Below are 20907 nucleotides of genomic sequence, written 5' to 3'. Positions count from 1 at the left end.
GTGCAAAAGGTTTCCTTCAGTCCTGTTTTCAGGAATATTTATAACATCAGCTGGTGGATACTTAAAGGTGGAGTCACACAAGCGCACTCACAAACACCTCTGCCTTTTCCCCCTTTATGACTTTCGTTTTAAGAGAAGGCAGAAGCTGAGACAGAAGGAATTAAATGTGGGCCTTAGAAACCTGGAGTATGCCTAAGTACCCCAAAAGCAGCAGGCGCCGCCTTGGCTTTTCAAGCTTCTCCCTGAAACCAAGAGAGCGAAGAACTTGGCCGTTTTCAGAATGAGATCTTTGCCAGGGAACTGCTGGATGTGCCATTTTAACCTCGTTGGAAATCAGATTCCACAACTTGCCCTGGGATTTTAACCAGAGAGTAAACGAGTCTTCCTTGGCATGACGGAAGCAAGAGAATCTGAGCCCAGCCCCAGAGGACTGCAGCCCAGCCCCGTGATTCAAATAAACAAGGGCTGAAATCTCGCCAAGCCAGATCCAGTGTGCTTGTTCCAGGAACATATAACACTCACAGGGCATCCCCTCCAGGCTTTTGTGGCCTGCACATCATTTCCCTATTGCTGCCTGCCATCATTCCTTGCATTTGCTGGCCTGGCAACACATAGCTGGTGTGTGTAAGAGCGAGAGACTTTGGGCTGTCTTGGGGCCTGTTTTGTACAGATTTGAGGAAACGCCAGCCAGCATAAACAGATCACCAAAGGAAGTTGGTCTTGGTACGCTCCCAGGAGGTTGAAGGGCTCCTTGCTTTGCTCTGTTGTGATTGGTCCTTTGTCCTGTGGAACTCACTGCCACAGGAGGCTGTGACAGTCACCAACTTGGGTGGCCTTAAAGAGAATTAGACAACGGAGGAGAGACCTACTGATGGCTATTAGCCAGGATGGCTGTGTTCTGTCTCCATATTTGGTGGAAGTGATGCTTCTGAAGACCAGTTGCTGGAGACTGCAGAGGGAAGAGTGATACCCTTGTGCTCAAAGGCTGCTTGCAGGTTCCCCACAGGCATCCGCTCAGCTCCTGTGAGGACGGGATGCTAATCCACCTCTTTGTGGCTTACACCAGGTCAGCCTATTTCTCTGCCTAGCCCACATAGGCAGAGGCTTTCCTGGGCTTCAGGCAGAGAAGAACCTTACTCAGCACCTGCCAAACTGGAGGTGCCGGACACCAGACCTGGAAACTCCTGGCTGCAAAACCAGGCGCTCTGCCCTGGAGCCACGTTCTCCCCCCTTGTGCTTGGCCCGCCTCCTGCTCTCCCGGGGTTGGCCTGAGCCTTCCTCTCTGAGCAATTATTCTGCCTTGCCCTTTGGTTGGATGCCTGGGGCAAGCCGCAGGGCCCTTCAGACTGCACGGTCATGTGGCTTTCCTTGCTGAAGGACGGCTGAGGGAGCTGCTGGGTAAGAGCAGAGTGGAATTGCCTCCGGGTCTTTTTGCTTTCCCCTGACACGGCTGCCCTTCATGTGCCCAGTGCCACCTTTGGGGCTTCCCTGGTCCCAGCATGCTTGGCGAGCTCATCTTGCAGTTCCCCTGCATGCACACTGGAGAGAGAGAGAGAGAGATTATTTTTGCCATGGCATCTAAGAACCCAAGGTGGAAACCTTTCTGCTCTTGCCTCAGCACAAGAACCAAGATCTTCTGGTTTCCAGGCCCATCCCTGTCACTGAGGAGCTCTAGGATGGTCAAACTCCTGTTGCTTCCCGGTCTCTGTCAGGGTTGAGATACGGGAACCTGCCAAAGGAGAGCCAAGAGCCTAGACCAGGGGTAGGCAACCTAAGGCCCGGGGGCCGGATGTGGCCCAATCGCCTTCTCAATCCAGCCCTCGGACGGTCCAGGAATCAGTTTGTTTTTACATGAGTCGAATGTGTGCTTTTATTTAAAATGCATCTCTGGGTCATTTGTGGGGCATAGAAATTCATTCATTCCCCCCCAAAAATATAGTTTGGCCCACCGCATGGTCTGAGGGACGGTGGACCGGCCCATGGTTGAAAAAGGTTGCTGACCCCTGCCTTAGGCCATGGGTAGGCAACCTGAGGCCCGGGGGCTGGATGTGGCCCAATCGCCTTCTCAATCCGGCCCGCGGATGGTCCGGGAATCAGCGTCTTTTTACAAGAGTAGAATGTGTCCTTTTACAGTAGTACCTCAGGTTACATACGCTTCAGGTTACAGACTCCGCTAACCCAGAAATAGTGCTTCAGGTTAGGAACTTTGCTTCAGGATGAGAACAGAAATCAGGCTCCAGCGGCGCGGCAGCAGCAGGAGGCCCCATTAGCTAAAGTGGTGCTTCAGGTTAAGAAAAGTTTCAGGTTAAGTACGGACCTCCGGAATGAATTAAGTACTTAACCCGAGGTACCACTGTATTTAAAATGCATCTCTGGGTTATTTGTGGGGCCTGCCTGGTGTTTTTACATGAGTAGAATGTGTGCTTTTATTTAAAATGCATTTGTGGGGCATAGGAATCCGTTCATTTTATTTTTTTCCAAAATATAGTCCGGGCCACCACATGGTCTGAGGGACAGTGGACCGGCCCATGACTGAAAAAGGTTGCTGACCCCTGGCCTAGATGGTCAAACCAAGAATTGGAGGTGCTCAGAGAGCATAAGAAGGGCCCGCTGGATCAGGCCAATGACTCATCTTTAGTCTAGCAGCCTGTTCTCCCAGTGGCCAACCAGGTGCCCATGGGAAACCTGCAAGCAGGATTCAAGCACAAGAGCCGCTCTCCCCTCCTGTGGTTTCTGGTCACTGGCATTCAGAAGCATTGCTGCCTTCATTTGTGGAGACAGGACTTAGTCATCATGGCCAGTAGCCATCCATAGCCCCCTTCTCCTCCATGAATTTGTACGATCCTCTTTTATAGCCATCTAAGTTGGTGACCGGTTGTTATCGTCCATGGAGTTTTTGAGTCAGCATCTCAAAAAGCAGAAACATTACCTTGTCGACAAAGATCCATATAGTTAAAGCTCTGGTTTTCCCAGTAGGGATGTTTGGAAGTGAGAGCTGGACCATCAAGAAGGCTAATCACCGGAGAATTGATGCTTTTGAATTATGGTGCTGGAGGAGACTCTTGAGAGTCCCATGGACTGCAAGAAGATAAAACCTCTCCATTCTGAAGGAAATCAGCCCTGAGTGCTCACTGGAAGGACAGGTTGTGAAGCTGAGGCTCCAAGACTTTGGCTACCTCATGAGAAGAGAAGACTCCCTGGAAAAGACCCTGATGCTGGGAAAGATGGAGGGCACAAGGAGGATGACAGAGGATGAGATGGTTGGACAGTGTTCTAAAAGCTACAAACATGAGTTTGACCAAACTGCGGGAGGCAGTGGAAGACAGGAGTGCCTGGTGTGCTCTGGTCCATGGGGTCACGAAGAGTCGGACACGACTAAACAACAAGAAGTTGATGACCATCACTGTCTCCTGTGAGAGGGAGCTTCACAGTTTACATGCTGCATGAAGAGCCTGGAGGTGAAGCTCAAGCTAGAGGAAGGTCTATTTTTCCACCGGCCAAGTCCTGACGTGGCCATGGGAGGCTACTTTATACTGAACCAGTCCACTGGTCTACCTCACTCATTGTCCACACCAGCCTTCTAGATGCTTTGGACCACAACTCCCATCAGCCCCAGCCAGAAGGTTGACCCTGATTGGCAGGGACGCCTCCAGGGTGGGATCTTTCTCAGCCTGACTGGGAAACACCAGAGGTTGGACCTGGGATCTCATGCATATAAAGCGGGGTGTTCTACTATGGAGTAACAGACCCTCTCCAAAGGAAGGGGGAACTCTTTGCAGCCCAGGGAGATGCACTGCCCAGTAGCTGAGTGCAGCACTGAGTTTGCCCACTCCAGAAATGGCAGTCTCTTTCGAGAGAGCTCTAGAAGCAGGATGGACTTTGGGTCCGGACTCTGTCCCAAAGAGTAGCTGGAAAGTGCCTCTGGGGCAGGTGCAGAGTGCAGTTCCTCCATTGCTGGGTCAATCATGAGAACCACCCACTTAGCATGGATGATGACGAGTAGTTTTCAAATCTGGTGAAGGATATTTCCATCATGGAAATACCAGTTTCTGGAAGCCACAGGAAGGTAGAAGGCTCTTGCGCATGGATCCTGCTTGGGGCACCTGGTTGGTCACAGTGAGAACAGGATGCTGGGTTAGATGGGCCTGATCCAGAAGGCTCTGCTTATGTGCTTACGTTTTCTAGACGTGCAGGCTCTGCCCGTTAGCCTTTGCAATGTGGGCGCACTGGCCTGCAGAATGAAGGGGGGGGGCCTCCCTCCTGCCTCCCCAGGTTCTCTCCTAGCTCCATCTCCTTCGCTTGCCCTCGGCAGCTCTTCCCTCCCCTCCTGCTCCGGTGATCGCACCCTTAAAATATTTATCTTCTCTCTTCTGTCCCCCCACTCCCTTTAATTGTCGTTTAGTCAAGCTGTAAATATTTAATTCTCATCTCTCCCCCCCCCACCCCCAGACGGCCCTGCAGCTCATTAAGCATCGCCATCCTCTCCTCCTCCTCCTCTTCTCTGAAATGCCCCTTCTTGTCCTGCAGGGAAGCATGCGTGCAAGTTGGGCTTTTGCGCGGCATTCGGCCTTGGACGCCAAAGCACAGGTGTGAAAGTCTCTGGATTTGCTGCGGTTTCCAATCTGAGCAGGCAGAGGGGGACTTCTGCCTCTTCTCTGCAGATCCTGGGGAAAACCGGATAGTGGGTTTGCTCTCACGCAAAACATGTCCCGGGAGTTGTTCATTCCTCACTGCTTGCTCCTGAGTAGGGCCAAGTGCGGCTGCAGCTGAAGTCAATGGGCATCTGGGTCGCTGGAAGCATTGGCTGGAGTTGGCGGGTGGTTGGGTGGGGGGGAAGCAAGGGGTCTGTGCTCACTTCCTGGGAGTCTTGTTAGTTCTGTGGTTTTTGCTGACCGTTCTCGGGGCACCAGAGGATTTGCCAGAAGTCATGCCAGCAGCCAGAGAAGGATCCAGGGCTGGCCAAGGTCAGAGTCTAAGCAGGCTGGGTGAGGAGAGAGGCAAGTCAGAGCAGTCCAGGGTCAAGGTTGGCAGAGGCAGTGCCCAGAGCCTAGGCTTCGCTCCAGCCGCTCTTTGGGGGGATTTTGAGTGAGAATTGATGGAGCCACACCCCAGGTGATCTCCCCCCCCCCCGGAGGTCTCCTTGAGAGGATGGTCTTACTCCTGAGGCATCCTTGCAGTGGCGAAAGAAGCTCGGGCTTTTGGGGCAGCATGGATCTGGGCCCATGACCCTATTTTTATGATGTGTCCGGGGAGACGGGGGCAATTGGCAGGCTCCCAGCTGGCTCCAGCCCACCGGCCGGCAGCCGGGTGAACTCCGGTTCTTGGAACAGTATCAAAACAGTGACTCAAGCCTCAGAGACCTTTAGAGACTGAGCATGCAAGCCAGCAGAGATAAGAACTCTTTGCAACAGAAGTAGCGGACAGAGGCATATGTAAGCATATTTACAAGCATTTATTCAGCATCAGGACAAAGGAAAAACATGTCTGCTTCCCTTCGTGTCCAAGCAAACGGCAGCATAGGCAAAAGCTATACACAACGGAAGTCCCCAGCAGACTGTGCTGGAAGGAAACAGACGCGTGACATACAACAACTCAACATGCCTGTTCTAAAGATGGAACGGCACTATATCCTAACAGGGTGCACCGCGGGGCTTCTGGAGTCTGCTTGCCTCCTCCCACTCTGCTGCCCTACAGCTGGGGGGTGGGGAGGCAGTTGGTGGACCATTTGGGCAGCACGGAGCCTGCGAGCGCACAATCCACCACGTCTCTCCCAGGAGAGACGCATGGCTTGGGCGCAGTGCAGGTGCCACGGTGAGTGCCACCCGGCATTTTGTCACCCTTCTCGGTGGTGGCACCCGGGGCGGACCGCACCTACCCCACCTGCCTTCCTCTGCCCCCCCGCACCCTTGCCTGGAGAGCACTTCTCTAGATGGGCTGGATTCCCAGCTGGCATTTACAGCACCAGCTTGGGCAGCCTCGATGTCAGAGGCTTTCCCTGGGTGTGGGAAGCCTCTCCTCAGCCTTTTTGCAGGATCCTGGCTCCTCAGTCCTGGACAGAGCCAGACAAGACTTGGTGTGAATCCCATGTCTGAAATCTGACACTGTGCCTGTGGTCTTAGGGATGTTGTCAGAGTCCTTCTCCCATCACCCCTTTTCCTTGTCCACTTTGACTTTTTATATATATAAATTTTTATTAGTTTTTTTTCACATAACATTTTCAGCAGTAATTAAACATATTTTTACATCTTATTCAAAAATTTTTTACTTCCATCAGTCCTTTCTGAAAATTTTCCGATCTAATCTCTTAGTATGCATTACTTATTTTCCGTGTTATATTTAAAACTCATAACCAGTATCTCTGTTCTTTATCTACTTTGTAGCACTTCATATATTCCTCCTTACAAAACGTCTTGTAGTCCTACTAGCGTAATTTGTTGGTTACAGTTGCTCTTCAAATAGCTCATATACTTCTTCCAATCTTCTGTAAATCTCTGGTCCCGCAGGTTTCGAATCCTTCCTGTCATTTTGTCCAATTCCGCGTAGTCCATTATTTTCGTCTGCCATTCTTCTTTCATCAGAATTTATTCTTGCTTCCATTTCTGGGCTACCAATACTCTTGCCGCTGTTGTTGCATATAAAAACAATTTAACATCTTGCCAGGAGGCAGGTTTCCAATCCCTTTTCTATCCAGTGGCAGACCTTGCGCCGGTTCTGTTTGGAACATGCGTGCCTTGTGTTAGGTGAAATAAGTGTTGTGTGTGTGTGTTTTTAAGGGCAGTGTTGGGGGAGATGAAAGGGGTGCCTGCCTGGCGCTTGGGGGAGGCCGGCAGTTTGGGGGTGCAGCATCAGCCTTGGCGGCCCCCCTCAGCTTCCCAGACGGAGAGGAACTGTGGCACATCCTTCAGCATCAGAGCAGGCAGCTGCTCTCTGGACTCACCTGATTCCCAGGGCCAAGAGGATTCTGGGACGCAGCGCAGCCTTCCCAGCGCAGCCGGCTGTTCTGTTTTCACCCAGGGAGCAGGGAAAGGATCCTGGTCCGCCAGGCTTGCGGCTGCATCACTGCGAGGCCTGAGAGCAGCCGTAGCTCAGCTGCAGAGCATCTGCCTTGCAAGCAGAAGGTCCCGGGTTCAAAACCCAACCAGGTAGGGCCGGGACAGACACTCTGCCTGAAGCCCCAGAAGTTGAGGCAGAGCTGCACTAGGTGGACCAAAGGTTTGTCTAAGGCAGGAGCATCTTGTGTTCTTCCAGTGTAAACAATGGTCCTTGAACAGCATTTCCTTTAAAACTTACTTCTCTGTTGTGCCCCCCTCTCCCTTGCCTGCCTCCCCCCTCCTCCCCCCCCCTTCCTGACCTTGAGAAGGCTCCCGCCCTCCTCCTCCTCCTCCTCGGTCGCTGCTTGCTTGCCGTGGGCCAGCGGCTGATGCGGCTGCCAAACCCCTCTTTGCTAGCCTAAGCATGTCTGCTGGCTGGGTCCCCGCCTCCAATTGCGGAAGGCTTAATGTATCGCTGGCGTAGTGAATCATTTAAGATCTCGTTCCAGCTTTCATTGTCTGTTTGGCTTCCTGCTCTCTTGGAACCCTCGAGTAAGGCTGTCACTTTGAATTAATAATAAAGGCTGGCGGGGGGGGGGGGAGAGAGGGCTCCTCCTTGGCTTGCGTTACTCGAGAGCGCAGACGGGCACTTGTTGAACTGCGGCTGTTGGGGGTGCGGTGGGGGCCAGTACTTGCTAACTTCCACTTTCAGTAGTGGGGAGGGCAACACACTCACACACACACTCACACACAGCGCAGGTTGTTAGGTAATCAAAGGGAGAGGAGTCACCTGCCCTATTTAATTTGCTTGGCTCATTTATTTATTTGATTTTTACCCTGCCGCTCATCTCCAAAGAGCTCCAGGGTGGTGCAAGGGGTTCACCGCTCCAGAATATAGCCGCAATGGGGGGGCGGAAACTGCGCATAATTTGAGATTTCGACAAGGGCTGGAGCCTCCAGACACCTTTTATATCATTTTGGCATTCCTTTATTACATACACAACGGAACAGTCATGTTCATGACATGCCTTGCCACAAGCCTGGCAGATCTGGAACAATGCCTGATAACCGGATAGCGCTGATATCCTTCACCAGGACTTTTGTTATTTTAACCCACGTGCGACGGCGCTCGTTCTGTGTGCCTATTTTAGGGATGTTGTCATTATTATTATCTTATTATGTATTGAATTTGTATGCTGCCCTTCACCCGTAGGTCTCAGGGCAGTTCACAACATAAAAATACAGGATAAAAAAAAATAATGAATTCCTTCCATTGGCACCTTAGAGACCAACTAAGTTTGTTCTTGGTATGAGCTTTCGTGTGCATGCACACTTCTTCAGATACACTGGAACAGAAGTCACCGGACCCTTATATATAGTGAGAGGGTGGGGAGGGGTATTACTCAGAAGGGTGGTGGGAGATGGGTGATTGGCAGATAGGTGTGGTAAACCTGTTGACGACTGTTAACTGCTAACGACTGCAATTGGTCTTACAGGAAAAAGCAAGGGGGGATGGCTAAAAATGTCTCTATTCAGACCAGGTCTCTCCATGGTTTTAAGTTTGGTAATAAGTTGCAATTCAGCAACTTCTCTTTCCAGTCTATTTCTGAAATTCTTTTGTAATAAGACAGCTACTTTGAGATCTTGTATAGAATGTCCTGGGAGATTGAAGTGTTCTCCTACTGGTTTCTCTGTCTTGTGATTCCTGATGTCAGATTTATGTCCATTTATCCTTTGGCTTAGGGTTGGGCCTGTTTGTCCAATATAGAGGGCTGAAGGGCACTGTTGGCATGTAACTAGGATAAAAAAAGAAACAAGTGCATAATAAAAACAGGAGCAGACCCAATTTCATATTTTTGTTTTCATTTGTTGTTATAACTGTTCTCTCTGTTTTATATAAATTGAAATTGAAACATTTTACAAGAAAAAACCACGAGAGGCAGTGACTGGCCCAAGGTCACCCTCAGTGCATTTCATGGCCAAGTGGGGATTTGAACACTGGTCTCTCCCAGGTCCTAGGCTGGCACTCAAACCACTTCACCACCGAGGGCTCATCTATTCAGGTGTGTTTCTAAAGCAGGCATAGGCAAACTCAGCTCTCCAGATGTTTTGGGACTACAACTCCTATCATCCCTAGCTAACAGGACCAGCGGTCAGGGATGATGGGAGTTGTGGTCCCAAAACAGCTGGATGGCCGAGTTTGCCTGTCTCTGGTCTAAAACTTCTGTATTCCTCACGCTCTCGTGTGTGGCCCTTGCCTTCATCTCCGGAGGGGCGCAAGGTGCCTGCCTCTAGCAGGGCAAAGCATTTGCTGGAACAGGCGAGTGTGACTGGTCAAAGAGCCACCCCTGGCTCCATCCCTCATCCACAGCTCCAGTTTTAAGGACTGCGGAAGAGAGTGGCGGCTGCAGCTCCCTTGAATAGAAGGCGTCTCCCAAAGGTCTAGCACCCCCTTGCTCTGTGCCTATGCCTGCGCGGTGTCATGGCAGAGAGTTGCCATGATCTGCGTTCCAATCCCAGTTTGGCCATGAAGCGCAGCAGCTCATTGGGGGCCAGTCTTGTCTACACTACCCAGTGGGGCGGCTTTGAGGATAAACTGCAAAGTTGCAGGGGGAAAGCCGTGTGCATCTCTTGCAAGAAGGGGAGGCAGGTAGCTTTTTTTAAGGAAAACCCTCAAATTTCACACTGGTGTACAGAAACTCAGATTCTGCAATCGGTGCGTTGAAGCTGCATTTCGGGTTTTTGCAAATACTTCTGATCGAGACTGTGGCGGACAGCAGGAAGTGTTTTAGAGGGGAACCTCTGCCGTTTGTACCGGATCGGTTTCGGTTGTTGTAATCAGAGGGTGCAGACAAGCTGCGTGAAGAAGCGCAGTGTTTGTTTTTAATGCGTGTCATCCACCTCGAAGGAGGTGGCGCTGCACCCCCTCCTTAAGAGGACCTCCCTGGACCCAGAAGCATCAAACAGCTTCCACCCAGTGGCAGATATCCCCCTCTTGGGGCAAGGGGCTTGAGACGATGGGGCAGTCCGGCTTCAGGCATGCTTTGAAGAGACTGAATGTCTGGATCCATTGCCATCTGACTTCAGGCAATAAAACTGCCTTAGTTGCCCTGGTTCATGGCATTTGTCGGAAGTGAGATAGAGAGCGGCCCTGCCCATTCTTCTTGGCCTTTCAGCAGCTTTTGATACCATTGACTATGGCGTCCTCTTGGAGCAGCTCAAGAAGTTTGGCGTTTGTGCTTCTGTGGTCTTTCCCCCACCTCCAGGGCTGTTCCCTTGCAGTAGGTGTGGGAAGCCACTACTTGACGCCATGGGAGCTTCTCCATGGTGTGCCACAGAATTCCTTCTTGCTCCCCATGCCATTTAACATCTACAAGAAGCCTCCGGGAGCTGTCACCAAGAGATTTGGAGTTAGGTGTCACCCATATGCAGATGACACCCAGCTCTGTGTGATGGCCTTGGACTTGGACTCAGAACCAGAGGAGACTCAGTCTGCACCGGATCCTTTGCCTCGGGCATCATCTGAACCATGTCTGGGGCCTGATCCTGAAGAGTCTCAGTCTGCACAGGTTCCCCTGCAGCAAACACCAGCTGGGCCGAGTCAGGGGCCTGAGCCTGCCCTGGCTCCAGATGTGGGGATTACCTGGTTGCCTCCAGCTGGGCCATCACTTACAGCTGCTCCACTACCAGTTGGGTCAGGGGAGGCTGAGGTGGCCTCTGGGTCTAGTAACTCACTGACGTCTCACGAGCTGCAGAGTCTGAGGTCTGAGAGAAGGAGAGACCTGAGTACTTGCAGGAGGAGTGCTCGCCTTCGGGCGAAACAGGGAGGTGAGTCACTGGGGGTCAGGACCGGCTGCTACCCCGACAAAGATAAAAGGCTGTCGGACCCTGCCCCAGGTTGCGGGAGCAACATTGCTGTTTGCTAGATCCTGTACCTGTCCTTGCCTGGTTTCCTGCCTCGTGTCCTGCCTTGGCCCTGTCGGACTGACTCCCAGAGGAACCTTCAGATTCTGGACTGGTCCTGGACTGCGTTTCATGGCTTACCCCCGGGCCCAGCACACCATGTATCTCTGAATCCTGAGAGGCGGCTGAGGTGCTGGACAGATGCTTGGAGGCAGTGATGGGCTGGACATGGGCCAGCAGATGGAAACTGAATCCTGAAAAGACAGAGGTGTTATGTGCTCCAAGTTCTCGAGTCCAGGTGGGAAGGTAGCAGTTCTGGCTGGGGTTTCACTCCATTTGTAGCTTGCCAGGGGCTGGGGATACTCCTGGATCCATACTCCTGGATTCCAAGCTTGTTCTGTAGCTATGGCCGCTTTGGAGCAGAGATGACTTGGCTATGGTTCGCCCCACACTGCTGACTTCCAGACTGGATTATTGCAACATGCTCTGTGTGGGGCTGCCCTTGAAGACAATTGCCTCCTTCCCTGCAGACCTTCTTGGATGTTAAGATCGGCAGAGGGGAGGCCGTCTTGGTAATTCAGAAGTTTGGAGGGGGGGAATCTGGGATGCTTAGTTAAGTGTGTAGCCTTGCCAGGCCTCTCAATCTGCTCCCTGGTGTTTCTGAGCCCTTTTCACATGACATCCACCTGTTAGCAAGCTTTTTTCCACAACCGTTGCATTGAGCGTGTTGCGAAAGTGATGCAGATGCCTTTGACAACCCCCAACAGGAACGAGAGATCAAAACTTGATGCAGTTCTCAAAGCACTGCATTTGTGCTGTCCTCAGAAACATGCCAAGGGCACTTCCAAAACCCCACCTTCCTCCCCTTAGCTTCTCTGTGGCCAGCCCAAAGCTCCCACCCCCTGCCATATGCTCTGGGGGTGATATTTTGGGTGGTGCCAGGGCACAGCGGGCATTTGCTAGTTCCCCTCCTCTCCCCCTCTCTTTCTGAAGTCTGGGTCAGGGTAGCCCCTTCCTCTGCGCCCGGGAGCTTTGCCACGGCACCCTGTTTTTGTTAATGTTCCCCACTATGTATGCAGGAGGGGGAAGGCAGAACAAGAGGCATCAACCGTCGCCGTAATGTGTTTCCCAAGTAGAAATTAAGCTTAATTGGCCAATTATTGAAATAACTTCTTAATTTGCGGAAGATGTTGGAAAACAACTTCCCAGTCTGTTTGAGCTTGTTGTGGCAGCGCCCGGCCTTGAGATTTGATAAGGTTGCTCTGGCTGCTTCCCTTTGATCCTTGCCACCCCCAGCTGCCCGCTCCCATTTTCCTTTTTTAGGAAGTGGCTTCTTGGGTATCATTCTTGGCGCACGTCCAACGCCATCTATTCTGAGACCACAAAGCTTTCTGAATGTAAGAATTCACCTCGACAGCATAGCTCACTGTCAGAGGGGAGTTGTGGGAGGAGAGAGAGAGAGAGAGAGAGAGAGAGAGAGAAAGAAAGAAAGAAAGAAAGAAAGAGAACAATGCACTTCTGCATCCACAGAGGCCGCCCTGCAGCTGTGGGCTTTCAGGTGTGCCCAGGTGGCAGCTCCCCATGCTTGGAGGCTTGGCACCTGTGCGCCCAACAGGTGCCGTATCTAGTCATCTCTGCACCCAGGGCTGGCTCCCATTTCTCTGCCCCCTGATGCCCAGAAGCAGCACTGGGATGAGTTGAGTATGGTTGTTGTGCTCCGAAGATCCTGCTGCTGCCACTTCAATTTCTTGACCAGCTGGGCTGATCTTGTTGGTTTGGGCAATGTGCACGTTTACGTTTGTCCTCGTATCTTTTAGGGGTGTCTGTTCTTCTTTCTGCTGTTCGTCGATAAATCACTTGATAGAGGGAATCCTTGGAAAGGATTTTAACCGGTGCTGTCACCTGGCTAGGGAAATCAGTCAGTTTGATTGCATGAGCTTTTAAGTTGACTTGGGGGCCCAGAAAGGAAAATTACAATAATGTGCTGGAGTAATAAGGTTCGGGAGAATCTGAACCCACTTTTGTCGCTTGGAACTCTTGTGATATTAATTTATTGCATTTGATTTGGGTATGGAAATCAGTTCCTATATGTTTAGTTCTAGATATATATTTATAAGGAGGATTAGACAAATTTGTGGTGGATAAGGCTACTTGCTATGATGGCTCTGCTTTGCCTCCACGACCGGAGGCAGCAATGCTTCTGAGTACCAGTTGCTGGAAACCACAGGAGGGGAGAGTTGCTCTTATGCCCGGGACCTGTTTGATCCCTGGCATCTCCAGGTAGGTTTGGAAAATCTTCTCTCTCTTTGGTGATCCCTCGTAGCTGAGTAAGATTGTCTTCCATGAGCACAGTCTTAACAGTGCGTCTGTAAGTGACTGTGGAGGCCAATTCTGGACCCACAAGTCTTTCCACAGTGGGGACATTGGTTCCCGGATGCAAGTTGATCATGGTGTGGATTTGCCAAGCGTTCCTTCCTCTTAGCACGTTTCTCCCTTGCGTCTTGAGTTTGAGTGTCTTCAAAGCCCATGACACCTTTGGTAAAGGCTGCTCTCCAACTGGAGCGCTCGCAGGCCAGTGTTTCCCAGTTGTCGGTGTTTATACTACATTTTTTTAGATTTGCCTTGAGAGAGTCTTTAAAACTCTTTTGTTGACCACCAGCATTGCACTTTCCATTTTTAAGTTCGGAATAGAGTAGTTGCTTTGGAAGACCATCATCAGGCATCTGCACAACATGACCAGTCCAAAGAAGTTGATGTTGAAGAGTCATTGCTTCAACTCCGGTGATCTTTGCTTCTTCTAGTACACTGGCATTAGTTCACTTGTCTTCCCAAATGATATGTAAAACTTTTTGGAGACACCGTTGATAGAATCTTTTGTGGAGTTGGAGGTGGCTTTTATAAGTGGTCCACATTTCACAAGCAGAAAGTAAGGTTTGGAAAATACTCCGTACCTGGCAAGATGGTGCTTGTCCACGTGGGAAGGTAGCCCAACTAGGAGAAAGAAAACTCTGATCCTAAAACCTCTGCTGCCTTGCAGGACATCTTTGGGAGAAGAAAAGGCAAAGGAGTGAGCCCTACACAAATCTGGAGTCCCTAAGGCGGTTGGATGGCACCTTGTATGCCTCCCTCTGGCAACTCCAAGCTGGTGCTAAACAAATGGCTGTGCTTTTCTTTGGAGGCCGGGAGGGGGGACTCTTGTCAGCTGGGCAGCCCAGGACCTCCAGACACACGGCCCAGGCTTGCGCCCCAAGGAGGCCACTTTGTGGGTGCTGCAAACACAGCTGTTTGACTTCACCTCTGGAGGTGCACTCCATTGTCTCTTGAGACAGACAGGTGCCAACAAAAGCTGGGTACTTTTGTGGACATATTTGCAGGTCTGGATTACGACATACCTTCAGTTTTAGGGCTTGTACTTGCTGGAGGTGATATGATTGCGTTCTCCTCCTTACCCAGTAAAGAAAAATAGACCCTGTGTATAGAAAACTACTGTATTAAGGGAGAAGGCCGGGCTAGAAGTTTTGTCCCTGACATGCTACATATCTGTATGCAGCAGACATTTTGGTACAAAGAACCTTCCCCCTGATACTCATAAGCATGTTTGTTGAATATGTTTGATGAATCTGGCATATTTATCATTGTATGTGGCCATCTGTCAAGGATTCTTTTGTTGTGATTCCTGCATTGCGGGGGGCTGGACTAGAGGATCTCTGGGGTCCCTTCCAACTCTACAACTGTGATTCTATGCCTCTGTTTTTGTTCTGTGTATTGGTTTTTGTCCTTTACTCTTCCTGTGAGCTGCTTTGAGAGCGATTATGCATATAAGTAAAAGGACAATGGTGAAAATGAAACGGAAGCCACCCCTTAAAAGCATGCTCTGAAAGAAGGATCAGGCCTTGGGTGCTGGCACTTCCTGGCTCCTGTCAGCTCTGTATTTCCCAGCAAGTTTATGGTGTCTTTTGGCCATTGTTATTCTGTGTGCATTAATCCCGAGTAACGGCACAGCTGGGTTCTGTCCTTGCAGTCACCGGGTCGGATTTGAGAGAGTCCTCATTCCACACCCTGCCAGGCGCCGCGACAGAGTAGAAATAAACCACCTCCTTGCCTTGTGTTAAGGTGGGCATGGAATTTAAAGAGTGGCGAGCCTACCTTTTCTGGAGACCGTTCAGCAGAACTGCCTGCGACTATCCCATTGGGGGGGGGCAAGGACAGCTCCCCACATAAAAGGGCGAGGACCAGTACGGGCGGCAGTATTTCCAGTTAAGGTGTGGACATCCTGCACTTGCGGCCCTGTGGTCAAATATCCACCTCCAAACCTCTGGGGGCTCACCTTTTTTTTGAGCCAAGGAGCCGCCGTACCTCCCTGTTGCCCACAAACTGGGGGTGGAAAAGTCGTCTCCCCCACAACCCGACCTTTTGATGGCTCCTGTTGCAGCGGAGTGAGCTGCTCTCAGAGGAGGAGGCTGCCCGCCGTGTCCCTGCATGAGCAGCTCCTCTGAACGTGCCTCTTTTCTGAGCAGGCAGTTTCCCCTTTCTGCTGCGTTCCCCGAGAGCCCCCCTTTTGTAGTGCTGCCCACATTCCCAGGATTGATTTTGGGGGGAGAAGGAACGTGCAGCCAGCTCTCCCGGGGTTTGAAAAGTGCGCAGTTCAAGGATCAAACCCTGGGCAAGGGCAAAAGGGTCCTGGGCCCCCTCAATTGATTCTGTGGCCTCGGCTTAAGGCTCCGGTTGTCCCCGCATCCTTCCCTTCCTGCGCAGAGACAGCCATGACCCGCGCTTCTACCCTCCGGCAATCAATGCCAAATATTTTAACTTGCTCTGTGCGTGCGTGGGCTCCCTCCTTCCTCCCTCCCCGGTTTCCCAGCATGCCTTATCTTTCCCCTCCTGCTGTGTGTCCTATTGCCTCCCTATGTGGCTATCATCATATAGGGCTTTCTGCCTAAGCCAGCTTTAAATGATTCCTCCCTCCACCCCTTTTGGTAAACATTGTGTGCGGGGCTTAGCTGCAGCAGCCCTTTTCTCTGCAATTACAGCCCTGCTGGCGCAGTCCTTTCTCTCCGTGCATTAATTCCACTTCCAGAGTCCAGGGGAGGGGAGATTTATGGTGGTCTACTTTCCCCCCCTTTTTCCAATGCAGCAAAATTAGCGGCGTGGCAGAAAATCAAGGACAGGCGGTATTAGAGTTGTGGAAGTGAGCCAGAGTTGAGGGGCAGTGAATGAAGTGTCAGGAGGGGGGGGGGCGGGAGCCACAAGCTGAGGCCAGGATCCAAGCAAAGAGGCAAAGGCTGAGAGGTTGAGCATCTGTCTTGCATGCAGAAGGACTCTGGTTCGACCCCTGACTTTCTGTGCTTTAGGAGTGGAAGCATTCTCTGTGTATGCCGCACTTGGAACCGCGGCTCTTGCAATAAAGCCACAGGGAGGACTCCTCTGAGAGAGGCCATTTCTTATTTCACAGGTTCTAGGAGGAGGTTGGGGAACCTGTGGCCTTCCAGACGTTGCTGGACTCCAGCTGCTACCATCCCCGACCTCTGAGCTGGGTGGGAATTGGGAGCTGGTAGGCTACAGGTTCCTTGCCCCTGTTACAAAAGCTGAGAAGTCTGCCTAGCATCTTGGAAGGCCAGGAAGCGCTTCTTACATGTATGAGTCCGTAAGTGAGTGTGGAGGCCAATTCTGGACCCACACGTCCTTCCACAGTGGGGACATTGGTTTCTGGGCAGGAGTTGACCACGGTGTGGATTTGCAAGGGAAAGGGATTCCTTTCTGGCTAAGGAAGGGAGATGGGTGGCTGCTTTCGGGAGCATTGGGGGCCCCACGTCACGTAAGGCGGCTGCTCTCCCGTGCTGTGGACTCTGACACCCACCCCAGCTCCCCTTCCTTCTTCCGCCCTGACCCCCTAACCTCTTCTGTGTCTGGTTTAGCTTTCAGGCCAGCCGACCCGCCTTGAACGTTGTCATTTTCCCTCTCCTGCACGAGGACTTGACGGAGGTCATCCGGGACGTTCCCATGATGCACTTGGACGAAATCACCTTGTTCAAAAGCCGGGTGGCCGAGGAGCCGCCCAACCTGTGGGGGTGATGGCGGCGCCGGCGCAGCGGAGTGGGAGGCTCGGCATGAGCGCAAAACAGCTGCTGCTTCTCCTTGGCCAGGCGGTCCGGCCCTTGAGCCTCGCGGGGCCACCCTATTCCAGTGTTCTGCAACTCAGATGCCGCTTCGAGGGCAAGCTTGCCAGGGTGCCAGGCAGGCCTTGCGTATCCCGTTTGGGCAAAATTTGCCCCCGAAGAAAAATCTTAATATTTATTGGTTTTAATTAACAGCCCGCCCCGCCCCAGAGGGACTCAGGGTGGGCCACAATGAGCTGGTGATTCCTTGCTATTTAATACATGAATTCTCATGCAGCTTTAAATGTAGTTAAAGGGGAGAGGAATTTAACTTGAAAGAATGTGCTCCCTTTTCTTCCTCCTCCCGTTACTTATTCTCGGAGACGGTTGGCTCTTGTGTTTTTTTTTTTTTTTGGGGGGGGGGTCTTCTTCACTCGAATGTCTTAAGGGACTTTGTAGGTTGACGCAGAGAGTGGACGTGCCTGAGCTTTTATTTATTGGGGGGGGGTGATTTTGGTGTGCATATGTCCTACAGCTGATCCTGCCCTCTTATCTTGGGGGGGGGGGTAGTTTGTGCCGCTAGGACCTGCTGTGCTGGATACAATTCCAGTTTCCAGCTTTTTAGCCAGAGACACCTGGGATGTTTCTACGCTTGCCTGCTGGGGTGCGGCCAGTTGCCAGGCCAGAGCGTCCTCCAAGTTTCGTATGCATCTAAATAAAAATATCCCAGGAAGCTGTTGAGTCACGCAAAATTTACAGGATTTCCGTGTCTTCTGGTGGAAGCTCCCTGCTTCCCCCCTCTAGCTCACTGTTCTGTCTCAAGCATGGCTGCCACGTGGCAGGAAGTTCTCCTGCACAAGCCCCAATGAAATGAATGGGTGCTGTGCAGGAACACTCCCGGGTCACTGCACAGGTCACCCTCATTGAGCTGGGAGCTGCTCTGAAATGCCCACAGTACAAAGTCTTGTGTTGTTCAGCTTTTACAACCTTGTAGCCATTTACGGCACTAAAGAAAGCAAGCACACCTTGTAAGCAGTGGCTGGCATCGAGCTCCAATCCCAAATTGCCGTTGTGACCATAAACACACACACACACACCCTCTCTTTACAGCTCCCCAAATAACCAACCCTTCCTAACAGCTTTTTTGAAAGCAGGCTTTGCCTTTATCAGGCTAGTTCTGCTGGAGGTGCTAGCTTGGACTGACACCATTTTATCAAAACCGTGCCAAAATGCTCCTTTGCCAAGGCCCTCTTCTGGGGGGGGGGGCATGCAACTGTTTTGCCATGGGGGGGTAACCTGGCCCTGGTCCTTCCCTCCATCGTACCGCAGGGCCCTTCCCACTCCCATTTTTGCATTCTCCTAAAACACGAGTGGGGAGCCCGGTGCCCCCTCCAGACGTCGCTGGGACCCCCAGCTCCCCGAGAGCCAGCTTGGTCGCATTGGTCAGGGGGGCGATGGGAGCTGCAAGGCCAGAAACATCTTGGGGGGGGGGCGCAGAGGGTTCCCCACTCCTTTATTAAAAGGCCCTTCGCTTTCCACGTAGGGGGACGACAGCAGCAACGCTGCAGCTTCTCATGGGTGCAGATTTAGGTGTTCTGGAAGCAACGCTGCATTGTTTGCAATGGGGGGGGGGCATGGAAGGAGGGGGTAGAAGAAGCCCCCGTCTCCCTCAGTTGCTGTTTCTCAGCTTCTGCTGCTCTTCGCTTGAAGTCGTGGGCCAGCTTGAGTATCCGTAGCAATGTGTCTGTTCCAATGTGATGCTGGTATCTGTGTTAATTGGATCAACAGTGGATTTACCTGTCAAATATGGCATATAAACACTTCTGTACTCACCTTTGCTATCTTAGTATGCTCTTTTTGTGTGTGCAGGGGGGGATGATGACAAAAAAACTGCCTTCTATCAGATCAGACTCTCTCTCTCTTTTGTCCAGCTTCAAAGGTTTTTGACTGCAACTTCCATCAGCCTCAACCAGCCTAAACCAATCTCCTCTCCTCTGGCCCTGGGTCTCCACGGTATGTTTAGCCTGGAGGAAGAGGGGACCAAGAGGTGTTGTGAGAGCCATCTTCAAATATCTAAAAAGTTGTCATGCGGAAGAGGGAGCAAGCTTGTTTTCTCCTGCTCTGGAGGGCGGGACCCGAACCCAGGGCTTCCCATTAGTAGGAAGGAGATTCCGACTCGACATCAGGAAGAAATTTCTGACCGTTAAGAGCTGTTCGCCAGTGGAACAGACCCCTTCAGAAGGTGGTGGGCTCTTCTTTTTTATATTTAGAATTTTATTGAGATTATTAAGAGTAAGTTTAAGAGAATTGGAAGGAAGAAAAAAATTAGAAAAAGAGGGTGAGGAGAGTACATTAAAAATCAGTTTAAAAAGCAGAGGGAAACAGTAATAACAAAATAACCATAAAATATAATTAAGGCTACAAAACTATATAGTATGTAAGTAGATGGATAAACTTCTTGTCTCCCTCAAGCGTATGCTAATCCATGTATCACTATGGTTTAGACAAATATATTCCAAATATCATTAAATTCATTGGAGGCTGTTAAAGAAAGGTGGTGGTGGGGCATCTTTCAGGGATGCTTCTGCTGTGATTCCTGCATTGCAGGGGGTTGGAATAGAGGACCTCTGGGGTTCCCTCCCAAATCTACGATTCTCTAGGACCTACCCCTCTTTATCTGGAGCTGCTTCCAGGGATTGAACCAGGAACCCTCTGCAGGCAAAGCAGAGACTCCGCACCCCGGAACGATGGAAAGGTGGGGAGAGAAGCCTAGATTCTCGTTTGCATCCTTCTCTGAGGACTGGGGCAGATCTTTGCTGTCCCCTGGTGCTGAGGCCACATCCGCCCCATACAGCCAGAGCCCTGTGATACCGCCTTGAAGAGCCAAGCCTTCCCGCAGAGAAGCTGTTGCTTGTTAAGGGCGCTGCCGGTGGTTACGAACCGTCGCCGCCTCTCCCTCTCCCAGAGCTACAATTCCCAGAGCGGTTTAATCACCCGTCCCTCTTCACGGGGGGAACTCCGCAACTGCAGCTCTCTGCAGGGAAGAAAGGTTTCTCTGCGGCTAAGTGGGGATTCGAACCCTGGTCTCCTCCCAGGCCCAAGTCCAAAGCTCTGGCCATTACGCCACACTGCCCTCTCGCTCCGCAACCCAAGTCCTGGCCACAAATCCTAATGCAAAGCCGGATTTGAGTTGTTGTTGCTGCCGCTGCTCCAGGCAGGATGCAGCAGATGTTAATAATGTGCTTATTTTCTCTCTAAGTGCCATTTTGGCATCGGTGTTAATTACAATTTATATTCGGCAGCGTTTATGTTGGGGAAAAGAAACCCACCTTAATGGTCCCCAACTGACGGGGGGGGGGGGGCAAAGGGCTGTTAAGCAGAGCTCCATATGTTTGATGGGGTGCCAGGCAGGGAGGCAGGGAGGTGCGTCCCTGGACCCTCTCTCTCCTTTCGTTCCAAGTTTCATTTCAGCCCAGAGCAACTCTGGAGGTTTCTATGCAGAGGTTGGGTGGCCATCTGACGCATTCGTTGCAATTCCTGCATTGCAGGGGGCGGGACTAGATGACCGCTGGGGGTCCCGCTCAACTTTACAATTCTGTGACCTCCTCCCCTTCATCCTCCGATGCTCAGCACCTGCACATGCTCCCTGCGGATGGCTTGAATGAGTTCATATTTAATACATGGAGCTGCTTTTAGCATCACCTTTTGGAAGAGAAAGGAATGGCTCAGGGGTGGGGACCTAAGAGGCTCCCCCCCAAAAAACCCCAGTCTAATGAGCGTTGAGTGCATTCCTATTGAATTCTCCCTCCACCTCTCCCACAATCCCTTTGAACATCCACCCCCAGAGCTTGGGGCAGCCCCAGGCTACCTTTTGCCTG

The 20907-nt window shown here is 51.5% G+C and overlaps 1 protein-coding gene across 1 annotated transcript in view; it reads left to right on the top strand.

Annotated features, from left to right (window-relative positions):
- The window catches only part of FBXL18 (F-box and leucine rich repeat protein 18), a 32504-nt gene extending 15462 nt beyond the window's left edge, over nt 1-17042 (top strand). Inside the window, exon 5 of the mRNA XM_028705806.2 lies at nt 16850-17042. Coding sequence (XP_028561639.2) covers nt 16850-17006 — 157 coding nt within the window. The 3' untranslated portion in view covers nt 17007-17042. The remainder of the gene's footprint in view (nt 1-16849) is intronic.
- The last annotated feature ends 3865 nt before the right edge of the window (nt 17043-20907 follow it).

This window comes from Podarcis muralis, chromosome 14 (genome assembly GCF_964188315.1).
Source record: "Podarcis muralis chromosome 14, rPodMur119.hap1.1, whole genome shotgun sequence".
Classification (NCBI taxonomy): domain Eukaryota; kingdom Metazoa; phylum Chordata; class Lepidosauria; order Squamata; family Lacertidae; genus Podarcis; species Podarcis muralis.
This window is presented reverse-complemented; position numbering and strand designations above follow the sequence as displayed.